The 27,066-nt window shown below is 49.6% G+C and overlaps 2 protein-coding genes across 2 annotated transcripts in view; both read left to right on the top strand.

Moving 5' to 3' along the window:
• KLC4 (kinesin light chain 4) overlaps positions 1-25,915 on the top strand; it is a 50,221-nt gene extending 24,306 nt beyond the window's left edge. Inside the window, exon 17 of the mRNA XM_028097652.2 lies at positions 25,847-25,915. The gene's annotated coding sequence lies outside the window, so the exon portion shown is untranslated. The remainder of the gene's footprint in view (positions 1-25,846) is intronic.
• The window catches only part of PTK7 (protein tyrosine kinase 7 (inactive)), a 59,331-nt gene that overhangs the window by 10,882 nt on the left and 21,383 nt on the right, over positions 1-27,066 (top strand). The window contains exons 2-3 of the mRNA XM_028097650.1: positions 25,847-26,134; positions 26,622-26,724. Of these exons, the coding sequence (XP_027953451.1) occupies positions 25,847-26,134; positions 26,622-26,724 (391 nt within the window). The remainder of the gene's footprint in view (positions 1-25,846; positions 26,135-26,621; positions 26,725-27,066) is intronic.

Genomic DNA, 27,066 nt, shown 5'->3' with positions numbered 1-27,066 from the left:
TTTATGGTTAGGTGGGTTGTACAAAGACCCCAGCCAGGTCTCCGGTAGAGGGTTGTTGTTAGGTGGGCTTTGTCATAAAAAGCTTTGCCGCCTCCTGCCCACGGCCCGCCCCCCCCCAGGAAGTATCTCCTTCTGACAGACAAAGAGGTTTGAGATGGTGTTTATTCCCCTGGGGCTGATGCTGAGGGCCTTGTCCCTCTCGTTTGGCTGCCAAAGTATCAGATTTCCAATGAACCCTGCTTCTCCCACCCCCGCAGCTTGAAAGGCTCATTAAATGTGCTTTATGTATAACAAGTTGGCTGAGAGGCCCCCCCTCACTTCCAGCCAGTTTTGTGAGGAAGGAGCTAGGAAAACCTGTTTTCCTTTTGTTGTTGTTTCTGGAAGTAGATCTGTGAAGGAGCAATTGCAAAAAGACCCTGATTTTAGCAATCAGCCAAGCAAGTGTTATTTGCCTTTGATGGGGCAGCTTAGCTGGGGATGATCTGCCCCAGGCCTGGTGGGTGCCACCCGCCCGCGCACAGGGAAATTCAGAAATCTGTTTAAGAAGGGAGTTCTGGCTTTATAGCTTGCTCCCTCAGAGACCCGAGATAGTTCACTTCCCCTCGCTGAGCCTCAGTTTCCCTTTTGTAAGATGAGGGTAACAATACCGCCCCCTTTAGGGTGCTTGTAAGGATTCCGTGAGATAGTACTGTCTTTCATCAACTCGAAAGTGCTCTTTTTTTTTTCCCCCCAGTTTCACACCTTTGAAGCCTGGTGGTAACTTAGTCAATTATGTAGTATTGTGTCTTAGTTTAACTGGGACCATCTCCTTTTAGCTTAACACAAATAACAGTGCATCTTAAAATTGGTGACACCTTTGAAATTCAGTGTATGGGAAGGACTTAGTCTGTCAAGAGTGAATGCTTCATAAAAGATAGTTATCATATGATGAGGGTGATTTATTTACAGGTCTGCTTTTGTTTGCTGTCCACCATTAACTTTCAATAGCAACTGTTTTCCTTTTTAGTCTGGCACGTAAATAACAAATGATGCTTAAGGCATAAGGCATCACGCTAGGTTGTGTATGTGAGAGAGATTGTCTAGAAAAGGAGGTGGATGTCCCTAGGAGGGCAAACAGTCAATTATGGAAAGAAAATGCCTTTCTGATGGTAGAGTCTCCACTTTAAAAAGCTGGGCTATTCCTGGGGGAGACTTGAGACTCACTCCAGGAACGGATTGTCTGGTAGGCACATCAAGACAGAACCAGAAGAGAGTGATTAACACGGCAAGGATGCAGAGAAGCACCGAACAGGGGGGACCCAGAAAATGCCAGGCACTCGGAGGATGGAGATGTGAGTGGGGGCAGGCAGGAGAAAGACAGGAGCTGGTTGCATTTCCTTCCCCTCCCAGGCTGCACAGTTGTGTGGGGTTGATCCAAGCTTTGTGGAGACAACTGGGGCTATTCATTCTGCTTTGTGCTACCTCAGCATTTGTCTGAGGGCACCTTCCTCTCCCACCCCCAGGACAAAAGTGGCCCAAAGGCTGGGGAGTTCATCATTTGCTTGAGTTCTGGTTTAGTTGATGGTAGGATGGATTAGCTGTGGGGTTGGGGTTTAGATGGTAGACAGAGAGAGATCTTTTTCATATGCATTAGTGAAAGTGAAGAGCAAAACTTTTTTTTCTGTTTTTTTTTTAATAGGATGCTGTGTAGATTTTGTGCTCCAAGCCTTCCAGATGTTCACTTCTACCTTATAGAAGTTTCAGAATACATTCTTTCTGTGTTGTCCAGAATTTTAGCCCTCGGTAGGTGTGCCCAGCTAGGAAAGCGTCTGATTAATGGATCACTTTTGGAAGGCAAGAACTCAGAAGTCCCAGGGTCTAGGAGATGCAGCTCCTGTATGAAGTGAATGCCCTTTTTTGCTTCCTTTGGCTGCCTTTGGCAGTGTCTTGAAGAATAAGGTATTGTAACTGATGTGTCTTGAACAGGAAGAATGGTGTTGAGGTTAAGAAAATTCCAGTGCTCTTCTCCTAAAAGCCTTTGATGTACTGGTATTTATATCATTAAAAAAAAAGGCATTTTTGGTGATATAAAACTTACTGGGGAGGCCCTCTAAAACTCAGTGTGAATTTTCTTCTGAGGAAGCCAGTCTCCCCGGCTTCTCTGTCCTGTGAGGATTGAAAGAGGCAGTGGTTCTTTTCAAACCAGGTCAACAAATACTTTGGAGCCCTTCTTATATCTCAGGCACCCAGAGAGATACCTGTGGGCCCTCAGTGGTCCTGAGTTTGGTCGCTGCCCAGTTTGGCTCTGACACCCCAGATTCCTTATTTACACCCACGACCAGAAGAACCTAGAGAGGACTTGGGATGGGCCTCCGTGGGTCTCTTGCCTGCTGCTGGCCTTGGGGGTGATGGCTGTGGCGTTAACAGCTGCTTGTTTTGTCCTAGGCTGCTGCCCCAGCCCTGGGAACAGGTGTTGATCAGGCTGACTGGACGGCAGATCCCCCTGAACCCTAGGTTGAGCTAAAGCTTGCTCTTAGACTCCTGACAAATTGCTTTCAGTTTTTGCGGCCAAAAGAGAACTCTGAAAACGGTGTAAATTGGGTTATTTACACTACCTCTGTTTTTGTTGCTTCCATGAAGTTGGTGAAGGAGGGCACGGATCCAAGTGAGCTTTTCAGGTTCTTGGATGCTCTGTTCCCCAGGTACCTGGCATCAGGTGAAGAGGAGGGGGTGGGTGGGCACGTCAGGGTGTAATGCGCTTGAATGCAGGAAGTGTGGTGACCGGACAGGCCTTTGAGGTACCCGGGACCAACCCCTTTCATTAGATCAAAGACATACCTTTTGTTTCCCCCGCTCACACTTTCCTCTCCTGGAGCCAGAGTTGTAAAGAGGTGGAGTTGTGAGGGTCTGCATCTGGTGGCTGGGGTGGCAAGTGGAGTGGGGGGGCAGAGGGAGGGCCCCTTCCTCCTGCTGAGCACTTCCTGCCTTCTACGCTTGCTGCCCTCCGTGTGCAGGGGTCTGCCTGGGCTAGCCTGGGCACCTCAGGCTCCGCTGGGCCGCTGCCCGGTAGGGCCCTGCCTGAACTGGGCTGTAAGCTGGTGAAACCAGCCGCACAAAGACGGATTTCACTCCGGGCTAAGTGTTTTGTTGCTGAATCATTTGCATTCATTAAAAGTAGTGAAGGGCCAGTGATATTTAAGGCAACACGCCGGGTTTGCTGGAGGCCGCTGCCTTAGAACCTCATTAAGAATTCTTGGGGCGGGCGAGAGGATGGGTGCAGCTCATTCAAAGCTTACTTAACTTCTGACTGCTTTGGGCATAGGCCAGCTACTAAAATATGAAAAATGTCTGCCCAGCAGCCCCCAGTGCTTGGCCAGACTGCCCTGGCCAAAGAAAACACACACTTACAATTCATTATTTAGTCTCCTCCTGAGAGCAAGCTCGTGTCTCTTCCTCCCATGGGACCTTGCTGAGTTGGGGGCACAGCGGTGGGGGGGGGGCGGCAGCGGTGGCTGGGGGTCGGCGCGGGAAGATTCCTACCTATTTTAAGAGGAAGCTTGGCTGAAAGCAAATGCTGTCTATACTCACCCTACCCCACCCCTACTTCCCTTCCCTAGGTTATTTCACTCATTCCCTGCTGAGGGATTTCAGGGTGTTTCTGAGGATTTGCTCTTTAAAACAATGCCACCACAAATGTCCTTGGTACCTACCTTTGCCCTTGTGCTTGTGTGTCTGTAGGATAAAGCCCCAGATGTGGAGCTGCTCTGTCAAAGGACATGAACATATCAAAATTGTGTACAACATTCTGCATTTTTGTAATTTTTCTGAAGTGGGAGTTTATAACTTTCATCACATTTTCTTTTTAAAAAAGATTTTATTTATTTTTAAAGATTTTATTCATTATTCATTTGAGAGAGAGGGCATGGGGGGGGATGGAGAGGCTGAGGGAGAAGCAGACTCCCCACTGAGCCGGGAGCCTGGTGCAGGCCATCCCAGGATCTGGAGATCATGACCTGAGCCAAACGGCAGATGCTTAGCCGTCTGAGCCACCCAGTACCCCTTTAAAGATTTTATTTATTTATTTGAGAGAGAGAACCGGAGCAAGGGGAGGGGCAGAGGGAGAAGCAGACTTCCCACTGAGCAGGGAGCCCCGACTCTATCTCAGGGCTCTGAGATCATAACCTGAGCTAAAGGTAGACGCTTAACCGACGGAGCAGTTTCATCAAATTTCTGAATCACCGCTCTACAGTAGGCCTGTGAAAAATCACACGGGATAACGTGTGAAAACTGGTAAGCATGGTTCAGATGTGGAGCATTGCTAGGGGGACCAGAGAATTTATCGTCCAGACGGGGACATTATTAATAATTATGCCAAGAGAGCCAGCGCCAGTCAGGGATGTTCCAGAGAACTTGGGAGTGTGGTAGCCCAGCGCCCACCAAGGCTCTCATTCCCTCATTTCTGAGACCACGTATGTTCTGTCTTCTACACCACGTAGCTCTGAATTACCTGCTCCTGTTCATTTCCCATTCTATCAGATGTATTCTTTTTGTCACCCCCAACTTGATAAGCGTAGTGGCTTGTGTTCTGTTCTGTTTTCCCACCGGCCCGGTTCCCCAGTGTTCCATGTTTGCTCAAGAAGTTGGATTCCACAGACCAGAATTCTAGTTCTGGAAGCAGTTTAACTTTTCTGAGCTCCTTTCTTCATCTGTATGATAAAAATGATAATGTCCAGCTCATAGGCTATGGTGAGGGTCTTTGCAGGAAAGTTTGTCTGGAGTTCGGGGCGGGGGGTGGTTTGTGGTGTTGCCATGGTGTCGTGGCAGGTGAGCTCCAGGGACACTTACAACTCCTCATGGACATATGCTTGGAGCTTTAGGCTCTGCTGGCTGTCTAGGTTTGTTTTTTCCGCTTCTCCATTTATTCCTGTCCCCTTCATCGCTCTCGTCGCTCTTCCCTTCCATCCCATTGCCCATGGCTTAGTTCAATTCTTGTCATTTCTCTGTGGAATACTGCTGGAAAAAAGAAGTGATTTTTTTTTTTAATTTTTTTGAAGGCAGCACCTTTTTCTTCCCTCCTCAAAAACATCAAGAAGATACGTACTTTATGAAACCTGAGATTAAAAAAAAAAAAAAATCAGATGAGAAGCAACAGACCAAGATGAAAAGGAAGCTGACCAAGAGGGGTGAGGAGATAGATAGGGGACGGGCAGAGATAGCGAATAAGTATAAGGAAGCACGCATGCAATGGCAGGATTAAGTTTCCGGCATCATCTTTAAAGGGCCTAATGGGTTGCACGAGTAACCTAATCAATGCCGTGTTGTTGTGGAGCTCTCAGAATCCAGAGGAAAATGTACAGCGAGATGAAAATGATAAAAAAATGTGATCATTAGAGAAATATAGTCAGATTTTAAAAAGCAATGAACAGGGGCGCCTGGGTGACTCAGTCGGTTAAGTGTTGGACTCTTGGTTTCAGCTCAGGTCATGATCTCAGGATCGTGAGCTCGAGCTCCACCCCATGATGGGCTCCTGCGCTCGGGGTAATCTGCTGGAGATTCTCTCTCCCTCTCCTGCCCCGCCCCCATTCTTTCTCTCTGTCTCTCTCAAATAAATAAATCTTTTTTTAAAAGAAAGCAATGGGGGGCGCCTGGGTGGCTCAGTCGTTAAGCGTCTGCCTTCAGCTCAGGTTATGATCCCAGGGTCCTGGGATCGAGCCCCTCATCCGGCTCCCTGCTCATCCAGGAGCCTGCTTCTCCCTTTCGCGCTCCTCCTGCTTGTGTTCCCTCTCTAGCTGTCTCTCTCTCTGTCAGATAAATAAATGATCTTTACAAAAAATATAAAAGAAAGCAATGAACAAAGAGTATATTAGTCAAATTAAAAAGCAAGAAGTATATCTTGTAGATCCTAGGAGGCAATGAAAGCAAACAAAACACAGTACATACAACAAAGGAAGCATTGTGGTATTAGAATGTAAAATAGATAAAAGCAAAGACAGATATGTCAGTGGTGATGGTAAATTTCAGTGGAATAAGTTTCCCGCTGAATTAAGACAAAACAAAGATGAATAAAAAAGTTTCATGCTCTTTATCTGGGACAAACCCAAGATAGCGATAAAGTGTGTTTTATTGTTCTTTTTCTACCTTTAGACAAAGAGCTTAATTTATTTCATTGTTTAGGAAATCATTTGAGTTTATTTTCTTCGAAATACAGCTTTGAAATTAATTTGAAATGAAAACATGTAGAATTGGTAACTTAAGATCCTTGCCTGAAAGAAAATAATGAAAGAAAACTTTGGCAAGTCCAATCAAGAAAAAGAGAGAAAAGGTCACTATTAGGCAAAACAAGAAAGGAAAGAGAGGCTTTAACCTCATTCTTGGCTTTACAACAGTTTCTTGAGCACATACTGGGCACCTGGGAGACACTGGGGACACGTAGCAGGGAATGAGACGGAGCTCACTGTTCAGTGAGGGGGGCATACGGAAACGTTTACTAGTAATCACAGTTGTGATCATTGTGATGGAAAGATTTAAAAAATTTATCCCAGGTTACCCTGTTCAATGCCATGCTAAGTAGTCTACGCAAGGAAAATATAAATTGCCACTGTTTATTCAGGAACCGTTAGAATGACTAAGGACCGGTGTCTATTGAAAACAGTTGGAAGATCGTAAAAACAACTAAACAAAACCCAAAGTGGTTGTATCTGAAGGCATTGACAGGAAATTTCAGAAATGCTGAGGAAATAGAGCTTTGTGATGCAAAGACTGTCACGGAGCCCAGGAACAGATGGATGGCCACCCCACGCCTGTCACAACGTTGATACAACCTTCCTTCCAAATGCTGACTAACAGTGTAGAAAAGAGAAGCACGCTGCTTAGAGAGCCATGTAAGAGTCTAATATAAAATACTGTCAGCTTACATCTAATAATATGTTAAAGGATAATCTACTATAAACAACTAAAGGATTCATTCCAAAAATGCACAGGTAGTTTAATCAAATAGAATTCGTTAAAATAAGAAGACACAGTCACACAGTTATTGCAATAGATGCAGAAATGACATGAGATACAAATTAACATCCATTCTTGATTTATTTTTTTTAAGAAAAAATTTTAATCCACAGCCCACATTACACTTAAAAATGAAATTATAGGGGCACCTGGGTGGCTCAGTCAGTTGAGCATCCAACTCTTGATTTTGGCTCAGGTTATGATCTCAGGATGGTGGGTTGGAGCCCCATGTGGGGTTCCTCATTGAGTGGGGAGTCTGCTTGAGATTCTGTCTGTCCCTCCCCTTCTAATCCTCCCCCTGCGCTCTAGCTCTCTGTCTCTCTCAAATAAATAAATAAATCTAAAAAAAAAAAACCAAACTATAATGCTGTTCTCATTAAAATAAGGCATTATTACACTAAGATAATATCACTACTATTTTAACATTATCCTGGAATTTCTACTTGAAATAATATTGTAAGAAAAATGAAAGTCAAAGTAAAGTTAGTGTTTTTTTTGTAGATGGCATCATTTTCTTTCTTTCTTTCTTTCTTTTTTTTTTTTTAAGTAGGCTCTACACCCAGCATGGGGCTCAAACATACAACCCGGAGACCAAGAGTCACATGCTCTACCGACTGAGCCAGTCAGGCCCCTTGATTTTTACATGTGAAACTCAAGCATCAACTGAAAACCACTAGACTCAATGAGAGAGTTCACTCATTTGGCCAAATACAAAACCCAGGTTTGCTACTTATCAGTAAATAGCCTTTGAGAAAATACAAAGAAAACCTTTATCCCATTCACAAAATCAAAAATCAAAATACTCAGGCATAAAGCAGTTATCATGGAAACTGTATGTTGAAGGAGTCTAAATATCATCCTTCTTCCTCTGAATTTGGTGTTGTGGGGGGGAACACAGACACAGGAATTGGACAGATGGAAATCAGTATATCATCTTTATTATTGATAAAGGCCGGATTGAGGAACAAGTTTTAAATCTGAAGAGGATAAGCTTGTCTGATTCATCCCTGAGTGTGTGTGTGTGTGTGTGTGTGTGTGTGTGTGTAGGCTACCTATATAAAATGTGTCCTGTCTGCAAGGGGGTGGATCCCTTAAGTGGGTTGGGGAGGAAGGGTCAGAGCCAACTTGCCCAATCAGACATCATCCCTCCCTGGGGTTCATAGGAGTGGGGATCCACTGGCACCCTCTCTGCTGTGATGGTGAGGAGTTACTCCTTCTTCAAACTTCCTCCCTTTGCTCTCAGAACTCACTGGGGCTTAATGGTCCTGTCCCTAGATGCCTGAGGGTGTGGGCACCTGGGGGTGTGGCTCTTCCCTCCAGGGAAGGGGCAAAGCTGTACCTCAGATATTCTTGCCTCCACTTTACTAACCACCCTGCTCCTTGGTGGATCCTTCTAGGACCCCTGGAGAACAGAAGGCTCTCATAAGGATGAAAACGGGACAGTATTTAAATGAACTGGAAGGAACTCAGTACCCAGGGGTGAGAATTCGCTTCCTGTCTATTTCTGAGCCCAAATCATGTGCAAACACTTTTTCTTCTGAGAAGTTTAACAGCTGAGAACAGGAACCTTCATTGCTTTGTTCATTACTGTATCCCCAGCACTTAGAACAATGCCTGACACGTGGTAGGCGTTCAGTAACTTAATGACCGTTCTCAGGAGGGAGAAGTGTAACATGTAATGCAGCAAAGGCCTTATAGTCTTGATCTTATTGATTACAAGCTAATAAAGAAGAAAGTAGACATGGGGCACCTGGCTGGCTCAGTTGGTAGAGCATACAACTCTTGATTGTGGGGTTGTGAGTTCAAGCCCCACGTTGGGTGTAGAGATTACTTAAAAATAAAAAAAAAATCTAAAAAAAAGTAGACAACAAAATTGAACAGGAAATGGACAGTAAGGGTTGATGGAGGGAGGTGGGTGGGGGATGGACTTCATGGGGGATGGGCCTTAAGGAGGGCACTTGTGATGAGCACTGGGTGTTGTATGTAAGTGATGAATCACTAAATACTACTCCTGAAACCAATATTGCACTATACGTTAACTAGAATTTATTTATTTATTTTTTCTTTTTTTTAAAAGATTTTATTTATTTGACAGAGAGAGACACAGTGAGAGAGGGAACACAAGCAGGGGGAGTGGGAGAGGGAGAAGCAGGCTTCCCGCCGAGCAGGGAGCCCGATGTGGAACTCGATCCCAGGACCCTGGGAGTATGACCTGTGCCGAAGGTAGACACTTAATCGACTGAGCCACCCAGGTGCCCCTAACTAACTAGAATTTAAATAAAAATTTGAAAAAAAAAAGGAAATGGGCAGTAAGAAATTCAGCTAACCAATAAATACATGAAAGATTGCTTTATCTTGTTAAGGACAAACTAAATGTGTCGAATGAATTACAGATTGCAACAAATCATTATTTCACTTCTCTCAAATTGACGAAGATTAAAAGTGTCAGTGTGGTGGACGCGTAAGTTGGCACAACCTTTAGAGCCATTTGTCATTTATCAAAAACTTGAAATCGTATTCTCCTTGGTCCAAGGGGGTTCTGTTTCTAGGAAGTCATCCTACAGAAACACTCATTATTAGTGTGCATAGGTGCCTGTACAGAGAGGTCTAGTTGGAGCATTGTTTGTAATGGCAAAATATTAAGCCATCCAAATGTTCATAATTGGGGATTATTATGGGATAATGCCATATCTGTCCTATTCTTTCCCTAGGGTGCTGGACAAATAGATCATGGGTCACTGATGCCGTGAAATAATACACAGCGGTGGAAGTGAATGAACTAGAACCATGTGGACAGACACAGGAAGATACATGTAGTTAACCGTACAGCGAAAAAAGCAAGTGGTAGAGTAGCAGGTGTTCGGGGTTGCACTGTGTTCCCCAAAAGGTTAACGTCCAAGTCCTAAACCCCAGTATCTGTGAATGTGACCTTATTTGGAAATAGGAACTTTGCAGATGTAATCAAGTTAAGGTGAAGTCATTAAGGTAAGTTCTAATCCTCTATGACTAGAGGTATCCTTACAAGAAGAGACACAGAGAAACACACTCAGAGGAAAGACAGCCTCGTGACGGAGGTAGAGCTTGGAATGATGCATCTTCAAGCCAAGGAATGCCAAGGATTGCCGGCAACACCAGAAGCTAGGAGGGAAGCGTGGAATAGACTCTGCCCAGAGCCTCCAGATGGAACCAATCTTACCAACACTTTGAGCTCACACCTCAGCCTCCAAAACTGTGAGAGGATAAACTGTTGTTTTAAGCAACCCAGTTGCGGGAATTTGTCGCAGCAGCCCTAGGAAGCAGATAGGACAGATAAGGCATTATCCCATAATCATGCCTTCTGTGGGTGCACCTGCTGCTCTGTCTGTGACAGAGTGCTCTTTCAATCTGTCTTGCACACTAACAACTACCTTGTCAGAGGCAGGGACCTGCTGGCATGGTGATTTTTTTTTTTTTTTTGCCAGACAGCCTGAGCAGGGTAAATTTATGTCTCACTTTCTTTGCCTTCTCCTGCACTCGTGTCTAGTGGCCTCTTGCTGTGGTCCCCCTTATTGCCTCTTAAACTCTGAGCATCCTGAATTACCTGGAGTTCTCTGACCATGCTTTGTCTTTGTGCTTCAGTCTTGTACTTGCCAAGCCCCATTCTTTGTGAAAAGCTTGTTTTGACGAGCCTTCCTCCAGGATTCTTCTCTGCTCCCCTCTTCCCCCCACTTTGAGTTAGAAAGCTTGTCTTGTGCATCCACCCACAGCATTGTGTGATAATGTGGTAAAGCTTTGATGATGATCGGGTGTCCTCTGCAGGCAGATGACCTGAGATTTGAATCCTGCATTTGCCACTTAGTAGCTGTGTGACCTTGAGCAGGTTGCTTACCTCCCTGTGCCTCAGTTTCCTCATCTGTACAATGGGGATCGCAGTATCTACTTTAGTGGGTGGTTGTAAGCATTAACAAGCTAGTATGGTTAAAATGCTTGGAACAGTGCCTGGGACATAGGAAGCGGTCAGTAAGTGTTAGCTATTACTGTAATTACATGTTTACTTGTCTGACTCCTCCACTATACTGAGATACTTAAAGGCAGTAATTGTGTGTTTTTCTCTCTCATCCCCAGTGTCTTGCAGAGTACTTGGCACATGGTAGGCTCTAGATAAATGTTTGTTGAATTAATAATGATAATTAACATAATTGCCTACGAGGATCCCATATTGGGCTTTGACCTTCTGCTTATTCCACATCATGCAGGGATAATGGAGCTAAATATGGCTCAGTAAAACCACCACAGATCAGTTCGTGTTTCCTGAGCACCTCCAACGGGCAAGGCACCCGCAGTGGAGGGGAAGGATGAGTGTGAGGCCAGCCCTTGTGCTCAGGGAGCTTAGAATCTAGTGGGGAAGACAGGTGGTGAGCATAGGAAATGTTTTGTTAACAATATGAGGTTTTAATAACCATTTGTGAGAGCAATAGAAGACACAGGAGGTACATTCATGGTTATTATTTCAGTTGGTGGCACATTGTTACCTACCTTCTTACTTGTTTTCCAAGTTCATTCTAGAAATTTTCTTAAACTTTTTAGTAAGGAAACAAGTCTAGAGGCTTCACCAGATTCAATTCGATTTTTTTTTTCATGTGTACTTCCCTCTGCAGACACAAAACATCTGGTTGTCTCTAGAATTAGCAACTATCAGTAATCATTGCTGGATCCATTATTTCATTAGGGGTTGTAAAATGGTGATATGGTATTTATCTAATCTGGAGACTCCTGTAAAGACAAACCTCCCCTCGTTGGCTGGTTATCCTGAGGGGTAGCTATTCAGAAAGGGAAAATAAAGCTTGATGCTTAACCAGTTTTTAAAATAATAAGTTGTTTTTCTAGCATCCTTCAGAGGTGACCAATGGGAGGCGTTAAGGCTGTTTAATTTTTTTTTTTATTTTTAAATAATCTCTACACCCAACGTGGGGCTCGAACTCACAACCCTGAGATCAAGAGTTGCACGCTCTACCGAGTGAGCTAGCCAGGTGCCCCATTTTGGGCTTTTTAAAAACATCATTATGAAGTCATGGATTTTAACTTGGTGTGTGTAAGTCCATGTGGTTCTTACCTTTGGATGCTTAGTCCCGTCTTTGGCCTGTGGGAGCCTCTGCAAGCTGGTCCTGAACTGTTTGATGTGACCTTACTGGTCTTTGCACGTTCCCTCGTATGGGATGATGTTTTAGGCTTGTCTTGTGCATTTCCTGCCCCAGACCTGGAATCAGGCACTTCTCCAGTGAGGAAGGGCATGAATTTTTTAAGATATTGGTCCAATTTCCAAACCACTTTGCAGGAGGGAATTATTATAATTTATACTCCCATCAGCAAAGCATGAAGACCATTTTCTCCATATACTCACCAATGTTGAGTGCTATTTTAAATATCTTTGGTGTTCATTTGATGGGCAGAGTAACTTACTCTAATTTGCATTTCTTAGATTCCTAGTGCTTTGGAATGTTTTTTTTTTGTTTTGTTTTTAAGATTTTAGTTATTTGAGAGAGTGACAGCATGAGCTGGTGGGGGTGGGGGGTGTGAGGGAGAGGGAGAAGCAGACTTCCTGCTGAGCAGGGAGCCCGAGGAGGACGCAGAGCTCCATCCCGGGACCCTGAGATCATGACCTAAGCTGAAATTAGACCCTTAACCGACTAAGCCACCCAGGCACCCTTAGAATGTTTTCTTATATTAATTTTTGCTTTGAGAACTCTTCATATTTTTTGACCATGTTACTTTTAGAATTTTAGTAGTTATTATGATTGATTTGTAACTGTGTATCAAGACTAGCAGTCCCTCTCCTGCCAATTGCTGGAAATAGTTTTCCTAATGTATTGTTTGCCATTGAGAGTTGTTTACAGCTCCTATTTTATGTAGTCTTTTCCTTTACAAAGCGTAGAATTTTCCAGGCCTCTCTCGTGAGGGCCTTATGGAATCGGAAAGCTGCAGCCTAGTACTGATCACCAGGTATTAGTCGGCACACAAACGTTGACTGTGCTCTCCTTACCTGACTGCAGCTGTGTTCCTTGAGGCCAGAGACCTGCCTTGTACCGTGAGGGTCAGGATCCTTTCTCACCCTGACAGGCTTGCTCCGATTCTTTCTTTTTTAAGGTTTTTATTTATTTGACAGACACACAGCGAGAGAGGGAACACAAGCAGAGGGAGTGGGAGAGGGAGAAGCAGGCTTCCCGCTGTGCAGGGAGCCCGATGCGAGGCTCGATCCCAGGACCCTGGGACCATGACCCGAGCTGAAGGCAGACGCTTAATGACTGAGCCACCCAGGCGCGCCGCTTGCTCCAATTCTTGTTCATGTCAAAGGTGCCTCTTACTTTAGCATCTTTGGGAGGGGAGTGAAGGACTCTCTGAGCAACTGCTCATCTGTGCACAGCCCGTAGGCCTCTAGGGCAACGGGCAACCGAATGCCAGGTTCCCAGCAATTGGCAGCTACTCTGTGGGGCTTCACCCATGCAGGGCAACCCCCCTCGAACTATGGAGCCCCACAGGTTTGTGTCCTGTGATGAGGGGGCTCTCAGGGTCTGTTCAGAGAGAACCGCTATGCTCAGATGGCAGCGATTGGGCGAGTGACAAATCAGACAGGGCACTTTGCCGCTCCCAGCGGTCTGCATGAGATGCCAGCAAAGGCCGACACCAGGTGAGGGATGTTTGTGACGGCATGTAGTTCCTAAAAGATAAAAAACATCTTGAACATAATAAGGACAATAAAGGACTCACATAGTCCTTAACTTAATGCATGCCAGGCACAGTTCCAAATGTGCTACATTTATTAACATGTGAATTTACTTTTCACAAGCCTGTGAGGCAGATAATATTATTTTATACATTTTATACAAAAGTAGAGGCACCGCACACACGGGTAGACAGCTTGCCCGAGGACATAACACTCGGTGAGTGGAAGAGTAGAAATGGATTGCGGGCAGCCTGACTCCACATTCTGGGCTCTTGCCACATCTCCATCCTGCCTGTACTTCAGAGGCCAGGGTCTTAAAGTTGTGTAGCTCTTCAACCGTCCCGGAGGGCACTGCATCCTCCTAAAGGCCTTGCATGGTAAAGAGCAGCTGGCTGATTTTACAAATGGGGAGGCGAAGGCCTGCAGAACAGAGTGACTTGCTCAGAGCCAAGTCTAGGATGCAGGGTTTTGTGCATTTGGTAGCTGACTTTCATCTGGCACCAAAGTCAAACCCTTTGAACTTCTAGGAACAGAATTACCCTTAGATACAGGCAAAGGGATAGCCTTTTCCGTTTGAGGGGTGCCGAAACCTTCAGGGTCTGGTGAACACGGGAGTTTTACTCAAGACTCTTTCTGGGCATCCCTCTGACCTCGCAGCAGGCTCTTGAGGGCTGTGTGGGGGCCTTCTCTTGAGATCTTGTGGTGCGAACCCAGGCCTGGCCCCTTGTGGAAGTCGAATGCTTTGCCCTTGCATGAGGAGCCACAGACTGAGTTCCAGAAGCACTGGGACTGCTGGGTCAGAGGTTCTGGAAAGGTGGGGTGGAAATTGCCCCACTGTCTTCTTGCTCCTGGCCTAATGGCTCAGACCATTTTTAGATGTCAGGAAGTATAACAATATGGTACATTTATCTTGGTGAATAATGGATGAGCCCCAGGAAGGTACTGTACTTTTCCTGGTGAATTATTTACCAGGAGCCTCTAATTTGAGGGCTCTCCATTATAAATGGCCTGAATCTGGTATATGGAGAGCTCCTCCCCCTTCGCTACCTTCCCCAGGTCTCCCGCGTAAGCTGTAACCTTTCACATCTAGTGAAAGAGTGAGTAGCCCTGGGGCCCAAGCCAGGGACTGTCTGAGTTTGGAGTCCCTGAGGCTGCTGGGAGGGGTGGGGAGGACCTCCCTACTAGAGACAGGGACAGACCTGCCAGGGGAACTTGGGGTAAATGTGGGGCCGGGCCCTGCTCTACAGGCGTGAGGACCCCATGCATGCCTCCATGTGTGTGCAGTCGTCTGCTCTGAGGGTTTTTGTTTTTCTTGTCCCTTTCTCTGGGTCTCCATGACTCTCTGTTACCCTGTCTCTCCATGTGTCTCTGCCCATGTCTCTACCTGTTCACTTCTCACCTTCTCCTCCGTCAGGGTCTGGGTTTCTCTCTCTTCTCTGCCCGTGTCTCTTCCTAAGTCAGCCATCTCCCGCTGTCTCTCTGTCAGTTGTTAGTCTCTGTCTGTCTGACTCTCTCTGTCTCCTCTCTTTTTCTGTCTCTGTCAGTCTCCCTCCAGCTCCCTTCATCTCATCTCCCTGTCTCTCTCCATCAGTGTCTACTCGCCTCCCCCCCCCCGCCTCGCCTCCCTCTCTTCCTCTTTTTCCCCCATCTCCTGCCCCCCCCACCCCTGTGACTTTAAAGGTCTGTAAGAAGCACCTCCTGGAATGGAGGGACAGCCAGTTCCAGACTTAAGTGAAGCCAGATCCTGGTGCCTTCCAGACCCTGACTCAAAGATTGACAGAGTAGGCATGAAATAAACTTTAGGCCTTTGTCATTTTTTTGGTTATTCAGTTCAGTTATTGCATCAGCCACTCTTAGGGGCTTTTTTTTCCCCTTCAGCTATTTGTGTGTGCTTTATGTTTTATAATGTTTTCTCCCCAAAGTCGGTTATCCCTAGGCTTGAAGCATCTGGTGATGAGTTGCAAGTTTTTGCTGCTTTTAAAAATAACTTACAAGGAATTGTTTCTATTATTCATCAGTTTGTATTTTTTTCATCTGTTGTTATTGATTTGAGGATTGAAATATTCATTTTGCCATCTTTAGCCAGAATGCTTTCTTTAAACAGCTGATTTTAAAAAATGACTCTTTTTTGGTTATTTTCCTTAAAAAATAAAGGAGCAAATCACTAGTACTGATTTTCAGTTAAGAGATTAAATAAAAGAATAAAATTGGGGCACCTGGGTGGCTCAGTGGTTAAGCGACGGCCTTCAGCTCAGGTCATGATCCTGGAGTCCCGGGATTGAGTCCCACATTGGGCTCCCTGCTTGGCGGGGAGTTTGCTTCTCCTTCTGACCCTCTCCCCTCTCATGCTCTCTTTCACTCTCAAATAAACAAAATCTTTAAAGAAAGTTTATATTTTAAGCAGGAAAATGTGGTTTATAAGGAGTCTAGGAAGTATCTATGGTTTGATTTTTAACTCAGCAGCTGGTCTGCCTTCCACTTCCCCTCTGTCCATGGCTTCCCCTCACCTTGTAACACCAGGCCAGATCCCGTCACATCGGAGTAATATTTGAGCAGTATGTTCATGGCTGCAGGATTTGGTCCCCGCTACAAGACAGTCTTCCCTCCAACGTTTTTTTCCAGCCACGTGTGCTAGCATAGGTGGCTAAGAGAACTTTTGATGGTGGGAGCAGATCTGTCTTCACAAGGAGGCAGTGGGCGCTGTAGACAGCCCTGCCCCCACACCTGTCCCGAGCAGCCTAAAGCCCAGGAGGGCACCCTTGTCTCCTCAAGCCAGTGGTTCTTCTAAGCCTCCTCCCTCAGTCTGGATCTTTTGTGTCCCAGGTTGAGGCCTAAAGCCTTCAGCATCCCTTTCTCAGACTTGTTCCTCTCTGGAGAGATGGGTTGGTTTCCAGAAACGGCTGTTGGTCAGACAGGTGGAGAAGGAAAGGAAAGAAAAGAAGGCTGGGGGAGGGGCACTTTGCGGATGGTGTCTGCTTCTGACTCCTGGGCCCTGCCTTGTGCCCTGGCCCCAAGAGGACAGCCAGGCCGCAGTGTGTGTTGTCCAACGGGGTCTCCTGCAGGCCGCCCAGGGGCACATTCGTTTCCTGCACATGTGTTAGGCATCGCCGCGTGTCACCGGCTGTGTGGCAAATGCAGCCCGCTGCCGCAGGCCCTGAGTGGCTCGTGCTTTCCACATCACACATAGCAAAGCGATTTCCTCACATTCCCCACTCTTGTCTGCTCCGGGAAGTGGTTTGCAGAGCACTTCTAAATATAAAAGTCTGAGACCGACTCTTTCTCTTATCCCTTTGAAACCAGCTGAAGTCCAGCCTCTTCAGGGACTTTCTGGGTTTATGGGGGAGGAGGGAGGGAGGCAGGAGAAGCAGGGGTCTGTGTGTGTTCCACCAGGTTCCAAGGACACCCAGCGGGCAGAGTGGGACCAGGTACGGTGATAGAGGCCAGGGTGCAGGCTTAAAGACCAGTCTTCAAACTGAACAGCTATGTTCGGCCACTTACTTCTTTTTTTAAAAAAAAATCTACTTGCGTCTTCTGTCTCCAGACCTAACAGCCTGTTCATCTATTGGGAGAACAGCAGGAGGTAGGAGATGGCCACAGGGAAGGATCTTCAAAACACAGCGCTAAATGGAAGAAAGTAAGGAGCAGAGTGAGGGATAATGCAAGACCACTTACAGAAGTTAAAAGTACCCGCCCTGGAACTGATCACATTTTCCCAAAGCACATGCAGTGGAAAGCATTTACATTAAACACGATAGAAGGGTTGGGGGAGGGTGTGGATCAAAGGGAATGAGTGAAAGGAGAGAAGCAGCCAGCGTGGCATCGTGGAAAGAACGCAGGCGGACACAGACAGGCAGACCCAGGGGCAGGACAGATCCAGGGGGTACTTCCAGACCCTGCCGTTTATTGGGATAGCCTTGACTCCACTTTGCTCCTCGGGAAGATGAGGCTGACCCAGGTGGGGGGTTCTTTAGGTTAGAAATAACGTGCCTGTGCGTGGGGCTGGCAAGAAGCCGGCAGTTAGAGGAGCGAAGGCAGTGCCGTCTAATGGAGCTTTCTAAGGGGACGGAATGGTTTTATATCTGCACTGTCCGATATGGCCTCAAGCTAGGTGTGGCCCCTGAGCACTTGAAATGAGCCGATCGATATGGAGGAGTTTAACTTTCAATTTTATTTCATTTTAATTAAGTTACATTTTGGGAGCCCCACATGGCTAGTGGCTACCATATTGGACAGAGCAGGTCTAAGGGATAGTTCAACTTCTTTATGGGTCAGGGAGGATATTCTTTCTTTCTTTTTAAGATTTTATTATTTATTTGAGAGAGAGAGAGCACAAGCAGGGGGAGCTGCAGAGGGAGAGGGAGAAGCGGACAGGGAGCCTCATGTGGGGCTCGATCCCAGGACCCTGGGATCATGACCTGAGACCAGAAGGCAGACGTTTAACTGACTGAGTCACCCAGGTGCCCCAGGAGTTTTTCATCGAAGTAGAGGCTGCTCCACCTAAAGGGCAGGGAATCGTGTCCTCCCTCCCACAGGGAATTTGGGGTGAACTGCTCTGGCCGCTCTGGTTAGGTCTGAGATCTGTGTTCACTGCCTTATCAGCCTCCCAGGGAGGAGGCAGAGATGGGTAGAAAGAGCTCAGAAAGCAGAGTCTCCCAGAGTTTTCTGAGCCTGCCTTGAAAATTAATAAACTAAGGCCCGGCCTCCCCAGTTGCAAGGTGGTAGTCCCCAGGGGCGCCTGGGTGGCTCAGTTGTTAAGCGTCTGCCTTCGGCTCAGGTCATGATCCCGGGGTCTTGGGATTGAGCCCCGCATCGGGTTCCCTGCTCTGTGGGGAGCCTGCCTCTCCCTCTCCCACTCCCCCTGCTCGTGTTCCCTCTTTCGCTGTGTCTCTCTCTGTCAAATAAATAAAATCTTAAAAAAAAAAAAAAAAAAAGGTGGTAGTCCCCAGGCTGTCATTTAGTTTGTTCCCTGCCTCCCCAGGAAAGACCACAGGATGCTCCCCAGGCTCACCTGGTGCTGTTCTCACTGTGCTGGAGCCCTTACCACTGCACCTGGGAATCTAATGAGTGGTTGTGGAGCCTGCAGCCAGAGGCTGGGCTCTCTGTCCCCTCGGGAGCCCCGAGTGCACTGACTGAGCAGCCCTGAGGTCTTCCTGGGACTGAACCCTGGCTCATTTCTCAGTGCCCCAGTCCAGCAGCTCTGTCGCCTTGCCCAAAGTGTGTATTATTTCCGCAGGCCTCTGACTGGTGTCTTTAGGGACAGCTGGTTGCTGTCTGTCCTCTCTCCTTGGGGCAGAGAATGGATATGTCCCCAGGCAGAGAGGGTGGAGAGAACTCCTGGTGCTCCCTGGCAGGTCTGTTCCAGCAACCCCCCCCCCTCCCCGTTCCATTCACCAAGGCTTTGGACTCCTCGGGCATCACCTAATCCAAGGACATTTTATTTTTTTTTATTTATTTTTAAAGATTTTCTTTATTTATTTGACAGAGAGAGACACAGCTAGAGAGGGAACACAAACGGGGAGTGGGAGAGGGAGAAGCAGGCTTCCCGCGGAGCAGGCAGGACCCTGGGATCATGACCTGAGCCACCCAGGTGCCCCTCCAAGGACATTTTAATCTGGGGTCCCTGGTTCCCCAGCCCTTCTGGGGTTTTTTTACTTCCCTGAAAAGTATGCAGACTTGTGTGTGTCTGTACCTAATGTGTATTTCATTTTGAATATTGTTGACTGTCCTAGGAATCCAAAAAAAATCACTAAAATCGATTCCAAAGCTGCCATTCTCCAGGAGAGGAAACTGAGACCCAGAGAAGAAAATTAGGTTGGCCAAGATTGGATAAAGGTAGCCCTAGGACAAGATTTCAGGTCAGACAGACTCTTCAGTGACTTCATTCCCCCATAAATGCTAGTGGGGTATTTACGGTGCCCAGGTGCGGCGAGGGACACAGCTGTATCCTCTTGGGCACCAGTGTCTGCGCTGTCCTCAGGCTTACAGCCTAGCTTGGGGGTGCAGCTCTCAGTCACAGCACAGATGGGACTCTCGGGTGTCACAGGCAGTGAGCTCTCAGTGCAAGTGTGTGGCCAAGGCAGAGGCCAGATCTCATGGCGAGGCAGGATGTAAGCTCAGCCGTTGGAATGGGAGCAGTTTGTCAGAAAGTGGTACTTGGTCCCTGCTTGCAACCCCCAGCTGCCTCCGACCTGCACACCTGCCATTTACAGCATCGCCCTTCATCCTCCTGGGCCCTGCCCTGCCTTTACCTTCCGGCGCTGGGGCCTGGGGGCTGGCGGCTGGGGTGGGGGAGGGGACTGAGCCCTTTGTTTCTGTAGCTGCCTTTGAGGCTCTTTGCAGCTAATCCAGTGCTGGGTCTTGGGGACTGTCCCGTTACATCCTCTCGTTTATTTAATTTTATAGGCAGTAAATCTGCCTGGGAAGGATTGGTGATTGGCTTGGGTCATTCTGCTTGTTAGCAGTTGTGTGGTGGAGACTAGAACCTGGGTCTCCCCGCTGCCGTGTTCCTTCGGCCTGATCACACCACCTCACGGGGCTGGATGTTTAATTCATTGCTGCTTCCTTGAAGATATCACAACCATTTAAGGTTACCAAGGGTGAGAGATGCATCCCAAGTATGGCCCTCCCAGTCCCAGCAGAAGACAGGCTGGTTCCGGGGACCAATGGTGTGGCCAAATGCGTGGCCACTGGCTAGGGAGCATTGTAAGCCTCATTTGTGGGCGTATTTGTCCCTCTGGCTTGGATGCCACATGATGCTGGACCCAGGGACCTGCTCCTGCCATCAGAGGTTGATCTTCTCCCTCCGGGGCCTCCCAGGAGCGGGCAGGACAGGTTTGAGTTGTGGTTTTTATCTAAGGTAAATGAGCTGGCCACTAGGTTGTTTCTGCCCTAATCTCTGGTGATTTCGTTCTGTTCCTCTAATCTGGATGTGGGAGCCTCTCCAGATATTTACAGTTAAATCCCAGGCTGGGTCCCTGGCTTTGCTCCCTCCTGCACTGCTCAGAACAGGGACTGTGATGGCTTGCCAAGGGCTGCGGGGCTCCCATCCACGAACCTGGGGCCTTTCGTAGACCCTGGAAAGACAGAAGGGGGTAGAAACTTTGTGCTCTGCCTCTGGGTCTCAGTTTGCTGTGGTCGATTTTCAGTGACTCCCTGAATCCTTATGTTCTGGGCTTATCATTAGTCTGGGTTGCTGGTGCTAAAACCACATACAATATCTTGCTGGTATATACTGGTGGTAGAGAGGGACATTCCAGATCCCCAAATTCACAAATACCTCTGTGGCATTTGTGTTTCTGCTGACCTGGGTGAATAGGTGAGGGGTGGGGTAGCTGAACTTGCTGTTCATCCATTTGACTTATTCGTGCAGCAGTTGACATTTGTTCTTCAACAAAATGACAAATGTGTATGAGCCATGGACCTTTGGAGTTGTTCAAGGGCAGGGGAAAGTTAGGCCAGTTAAATCCAGGAAGGCCAAGGGTCTGCAGTCCGGTGGGTTGACCCCTTGGGGAGGACGTTGATGCAGGGATCCTGGTACCCCTGGGGCCTCTTGTTGGCGCCCTTAGAGTTCCTTGGATGGGGGAGACTTGTGAGGAGGGCTGTCCTCATGTGGGTGAGGGGGCCTGAGTCTGCTGTGTTTCCTGGACCGTTTGTGCCTCTTAGGTTGAGGACTGCCTCTCTTGGCCTATGTCCTGACGCTGTTGCCCAGACACAGCCCAGGGTGTTGGCAAACCTGTTCCTTGGGGGTTTGTGTGCTTTAAGAAGAGCCGCCTCAGTCTGGGCTCTGGAGGCCATGTGGGAGTAAATATGTCCCCCCCAGGGACCCAGGCTCTGGAGCCAGAGACTGAGTCTTAGGTGTGGAGGAGTCGGCCAGCTCTGTGTGGCTGGTTGGCCTTGGGGGTGATCCCTCATATGGTCACACATTACTGTGCAAAATGCCCATGTCAGGGCCAACCAGCGTCTTGGTAGCTCAGCGTGGCCCTGAGGCATGTGTCTGAAAGGTGGCATTTTCTTTAGTAAAAGGGAGAGAACATAGATAGAATCAGCTGGTCAGGTTTGGCAGGTTCTGGGGCCTGCACAGGTCCTGGGGTGTTCTTCCTCAAGCAGGAGGACCAGCCCAGCCCCCCTTTGAAATGGGTAGTTAAGTGGCCCAGATGGATGCTTGGACCAAAGTAGCTGAAATTACTTCAGAGCAGAAAAACTTCCTGCTGCTCTCTGCTCTCCATAAAATCATGTTTACACACATGTGTGTGCACACATGCACACGTAGACACACATGGGTCTGCTGGGCCTGGAGCCCAGAGGCAGCCAGGAGGGCGGGGAGCGGAGTCGGTCGCTGCCCACACAGCCTTTCTACGGGGGCTGGGGCCAAGGCGCGTGCATAGAGATGGCTGTTGGGGGAGCCGAGGAAATGGCTCGGAAAATGTCCTTATTGGGTATTTGCAGCTCCAGCTTTGTTGGGGTTGACACCTGGTGTGGGCAGATGGTTCTGCCTGCCTGTCGTTGCGGGGAGACTGCTTGAGCCCACTGTACCTGCAGGGCAGCCCTGTACCCTCCACGTCCTCTGTGCTGCGCTGCGGGCTCTGTGTATGCGAACCCACTTAGCCTCACATTGCCTCAGGGGTAGGGGCGGTGTCCCCATTGCACAGCGGGGGCAAGGGTGCGGGGAGGCCAGGCTAGGGTGGCATGAATGGGAGGCCAGGGGCAGCACCGGTGGGCCGGCCTGAAGTGGCTGCACGGAGCGGGCTGCCTCAGGTGGCACACCAGCCTTGTGTTCTGGGGGGCCTGGGTGTAGGAGGCACGATGCATGGTGTGGTTGGACCGTGAATGAGAGGGCAGCTTTGGGAAGCCCTGACCAGTGTGCCACCGGAGGAGGCCTTCCCCAGACCACAGCCCTGGGGGCATCCTCAAGTCAGTGGTGGTACAGGGACAGGAGTGTGCTGGTGACTGCACCACCTTGGGGCAGGTACCACCTCGGTGCCCAAAAGCCTTCTGCCTCTCTGTCGTTGCTGTCCTCCATGTCTTGTTGTTGGGACCAGCAGAAGCTTCTGAAGAGTTTCTCACTGCCCAGCCCCTCCTTTCCTGGAGTCTGGCATTTCTGCCAGGGGACTCCTCCATCTGCCCCTGAGCCTTCTGCCCACTTTCCCCCCTAAGCAACACAACCGACCGAACTCTCTTGCTCTGGGTATGCCTCTGGTCACCTTCTCAGCAAATGTGGGTGCCACGGCCCTGGGCCAGCCTCCCAACGGCGGCTCGGAGCAGGGGCTGGGGGCTTGGAGAAGGCCCGGTGGCTGTACTCCCTGCCTTTTATAACATCTAAAGTCTGCCCCAGCCAAGCACTAACCAGGACCTGCTGTGAGCTGACGTCAGGACAGAGGGCCCCTCAGGGCCAGCTTTGATGTTTCCCAGGCCCTGTCGTGAGGGCGCAGGAGGCTCTGAGTGGCAGTCTGGGAATGCAGCATCTCTCACCACAGCGACAGAGCAGTGCTCTCCCCAGGAGGGGATGCCGGAGGCTGAGCTGGGGTCCCTCTGAGTCATGCCATCTCTTCTTCCAGCTCAGATTTCTGTGGCCAATGGTCTGTGGTTCCGGCAAGCCCATGGCCCCTTTCCCTCCATCCCACCCCCACCTGATCATTCCCCTCAACCTTATCTGTTGCGGAGGCTCCTCCCCGTCCAGGGTCTGGGAGTTGTCCTGGGCCTCTGGAGGGGGAGTTTCCTAATGTTCTTAATATGAGAGTCCTTGGGCAGGATGGGTGATGGTGGAGATCGGAACAGTAGCTACCGTTCCCTGGTGTCCGAGTCTCTTCACACGAGTTTCTGCGTTTGTGACACATGACAACCCCATGAGAGAGGCAGAGGGAGCCGAGGCAGAGACCGTCTGCATTCCTTGCCCAAGGTCAAACCAAGCATGAGGGGCAGGAGTTGAGTCCGACCTGTCTGATTCCACACCCTTAACTAAGGTGCACGGGCGAGACTCCTGGCTCCCCGGGTCTGGAGAAGCTGAGTGGGAAGTGGGGCGGTTCACCTACACTTTGACGGCAGGTGATCTCTCTTTGGCCTTTCATAAGCATCCTGGAGTTCAGGGTTGAGGGCCCCAAGAATTTGGTGAGTCACGTTTGTAGAGGCCCACTGGGTCTTCAGCCTGAGTCTGCCCATCTGCCTCATGAGAGGTGGTCGGGAAGTGTTCCAGACACCTCAGCGTTTACCAACTCTTGCCCCACACTTCCTTAAGGTTACCTCAGTCAGCCAGTTAGCTGAGCGCCTTTGTGTGTCTGCAGTGTCTGCAGGAGGTGTGTCTACCTCTCTCCATGGCCACGGGAACTGAGCCCCATTGTGGGATCAGCCACTTCCAGGTTGGTTTTGAGTTTGTGGGCGGAGCTGGGAAGAGCATGGGGCTAGGAGTTGGCTTCCTTGGATCATGGTCAAATGAGCTGTTTGATTTTGGGCAAATCCCTTAATTTCCCAGGACCTCAGTTTACCTGTCGGGTCTACAAAGAGGTCGTACCAAGTTGCCCCGTGGGGGCAGGGCCACATTCCTGTGTGGTGATTGGAAGTGAGTGGGGTGTTTGGGATGTCAGGGTGATGGGGAGTGTGCTTGGCAGCGCCCCGAGGACAGATTTGTTAACTTGCACAGTGGGTGGGATAGCCCAGCATTGAAGGCAATGGTCCCACCTGGAGAGCCAGCAGGGCCCCACTGAGAAGTAATGGAGGTGGCTCTGGGCCCCTTCTGGCTCCATGACTGTCTTGTGGGCTGGCACCTCTGACAGTGTTGGGAGACGGACCAACACTAAGGGTAGCCCCTCATCTGGACCTCACTCTGAGAGGTCCAGGACTCATCTTGATGCTGACTTTATGAGGAGACTGGCTCTTAGGTCCTCAAGAACCAAACTCCACCGTCAGGGGCTTGGAACAGCACTCTTTGGGCCACGATTAGCCTCCATCGGTTTGGATGGGGATGGCAGGACCCCATTAGCCTCTTCTTGCCCTTACCAGGCCCAGTTTGGTCAGAGGTAGAGCCTGCTGCTTCATGTAGCAGCCCCAGGAGGCCTATTTCTTCTTCCCAGAGGGGCTGCACATCCTCTTCTGTGTTGTCACCCACCCCTGGCAGGTGGGCCGGTGTTCTTGGCCCCGCAGCTCAGGGCCTCTGCAGGGCGCCTACGTGGGCCAGGAACAAAGCCCAGAGTGTTATTCCTGCTGTCACCATGCCACCTGCCCAACCCTGCCCTCCACCCCCTCAACCCATCGGCTGATCAGTACAGGTTTCTCACTTTCCCTTTGTTCCCACTGGCTCTGGTTCCACCCTTGGTTGCAGGGCCCCCCCTTCTCTGTGGGTGCCCGTGCGGCCCCAGTGGAGCTGAACTGTTGCAGTGCAGGAGGGGGAATGGATTCAGGTGACAACCTGGAACCACTGGGCTCACCTCTCAACCTCGCCCAGAACAGCCAGCCTTGGCCAGACATAGTCTTAGCGATGGAGTGTATGACGTGGGGGTGGCACTGGCGTGCCTTTGGCAGTAGCCCCAGATCTAGAGAATATTGGCTTCTCCTGTGATGGGATGGGTTTTCCCAGAGAAGTCCCTGGAGGACGCTGGGCTGCAGAGCATCTGTGGGTGGAATTCAAAGCCATCTCTGATGCTGGACCCTCAGTGGGGCCGTGAGTGTGAGTAATCCTTCCAAGATTCTCTGCGGATCGCGACTTAATTCTGCTCAACATCCTGGTTTCTGAAGATTGACGGGGAGGGCTGCCTGCTAATGTCCCCTGCTCCTCAGCCCAGCATCAGAACCTGCAGGTTTGAAGCTTCTTGTAGGGGGCCTCCCTGGTGTCCCTACCCCCTACCCCAGCCCTTGGAACTGCCTCTCTTTCCTGGCTGCTTGCACTGTTCACTGGGCCCGAGCCTTGCCGTGTTCTGCGTAGTTGCCCTGTGCCCCCTACCAACTGGTGTGCACTGCGTCTTTGTATCCTGCAGAGCACCCAGCGCAGTTTAAGAGTTTCTCAGTGGACACTTGGCAGTTGTGGTCTCATGATCCTTCTCTCCTGCGCTTCCTGGACACCTCCTGTGTGCAGAGCCCCTTTCCCCCTCCTGTGCACAGGGTGATGGGTGACCTGCGTGAGGACGGTGGCTGTAGCTCCTCCTGACGGTGCCGCTCCCATGTCCCCATCTGCAGGTGCCCAGGCAGCCATTGTCTTCATCAAGGAGCCGTCCTCCCAGGATGCACTGCAGGGGCGCCGGGCGCTGCTCCGCTGTGAGGCCGAAGCTCCAGGCCCGGTACATGTGTACTGGCTGCTGGACGGGGCCCCTGTCCGGGACACCGAGAGGCGTTTCACGCAGGGCAGCAGCCTGAGCTTTGCCGCTGTAGACCGGCTGCAGGACTCTGGAGCCTTCCAGTGCGTGGCTCGGGACAATGCCACTGGAGAGGAGACCCGCAGTGCTAATGCCTCCTTCAACATCAAATGTGAGAGCCGGGGGACTGTGCTTGGTCCCTGCTAGTCCCCCCGTTACTGAGCCCTGTGAGACCCCTCCTTTCCCTCAGCTTCTCCCATTTCCAGTTGAATGGGGCAGGCAGAAGGTAGTTGCGGTCCGTTCTTTCTGTGTGTGTGGAGAAAAGTTTTATTTTTTCCAAAAGATTTCCCCCCCCCTTCAAGTCGAGGACCCTTGACCTGCTGGATGCTTTTGCAGATGGCAAGGGCAGCGAGGCAGCGTGGCCAAGCGTCAGGGTTGACCCGCTGCAGACTGGGTGGGCGCTCTGTTTGTGGCCCCTCACCCCACGCCCTGTGTGCAGCCCTGGCCTCAGCTCTGCAGGGCTTCGCTGCGCTGTCTCTTGGCTCCAGAGCCTGCGGGCCTGCGTCCTTTTCTGATTTTCTTCCTTCCCCTCTGCCCTCCCCACCCCCTTGCTCTGCTCTGCCCTGCCCCTCACTCTGCAACCCTGGCCTCTGCTGCAGGGATTGAGACTGGTCCTGTGGTCCTGAAGCATCCAGCCTCAGAAGCTGAGATCCAGCCACAGACCCAGGTCACACTGCGCTGTCACATTGACGGGCATCCTCGGTAAGGAGCTGATTTTGAGGGTGGGAACGGAGAGGGTTATTCTAGACCAGTAGGGGTATCTCCCCGAAACCCGGACTCTATTCAGAGGCACCTCGCTTCATTCGGTAACCGCCCCTAGTGACCCGAGGAGGAGCAGCGTTGTGCTGCAGCATGATCCTGCATTCTGGGAGCAGAGAGTTGTAGAAACTCAACCTGATTCTGCCCTGGAATTGTTTTGTGCCCTTGCGTAAGATGCTTCCCCTCCCAAGCTTCAATTTCCCCATTTGTAAACTGAGGGGTCTAGCTCTGACCCTCCGATTCTGTATCTTGTCCGCCGGCCACCTGAGTACCCCCTGCCTCCCT

This window comes from Eumetopias jubatus, unplaced genomic scaffold, assembly GCF_037043125.1.
Source record: "Eumetopias jubatus isolate StellerSeaLion01/CBP00866 unplaced genomic scaffold, mEumJub1_p1.0 scaffold_6, whole genome shotgun sequence".
NCBI classification, from domain to species: domain Eukaryota; kingdom Metazoa; phylum Chordata; class Mammalia; order Carnivora; family Otariidae; genus Eumetopias; species Eumetopias jubatus.
This window is presented reverse-complemented; position numbering and strand designations above follow the sequence as displayed.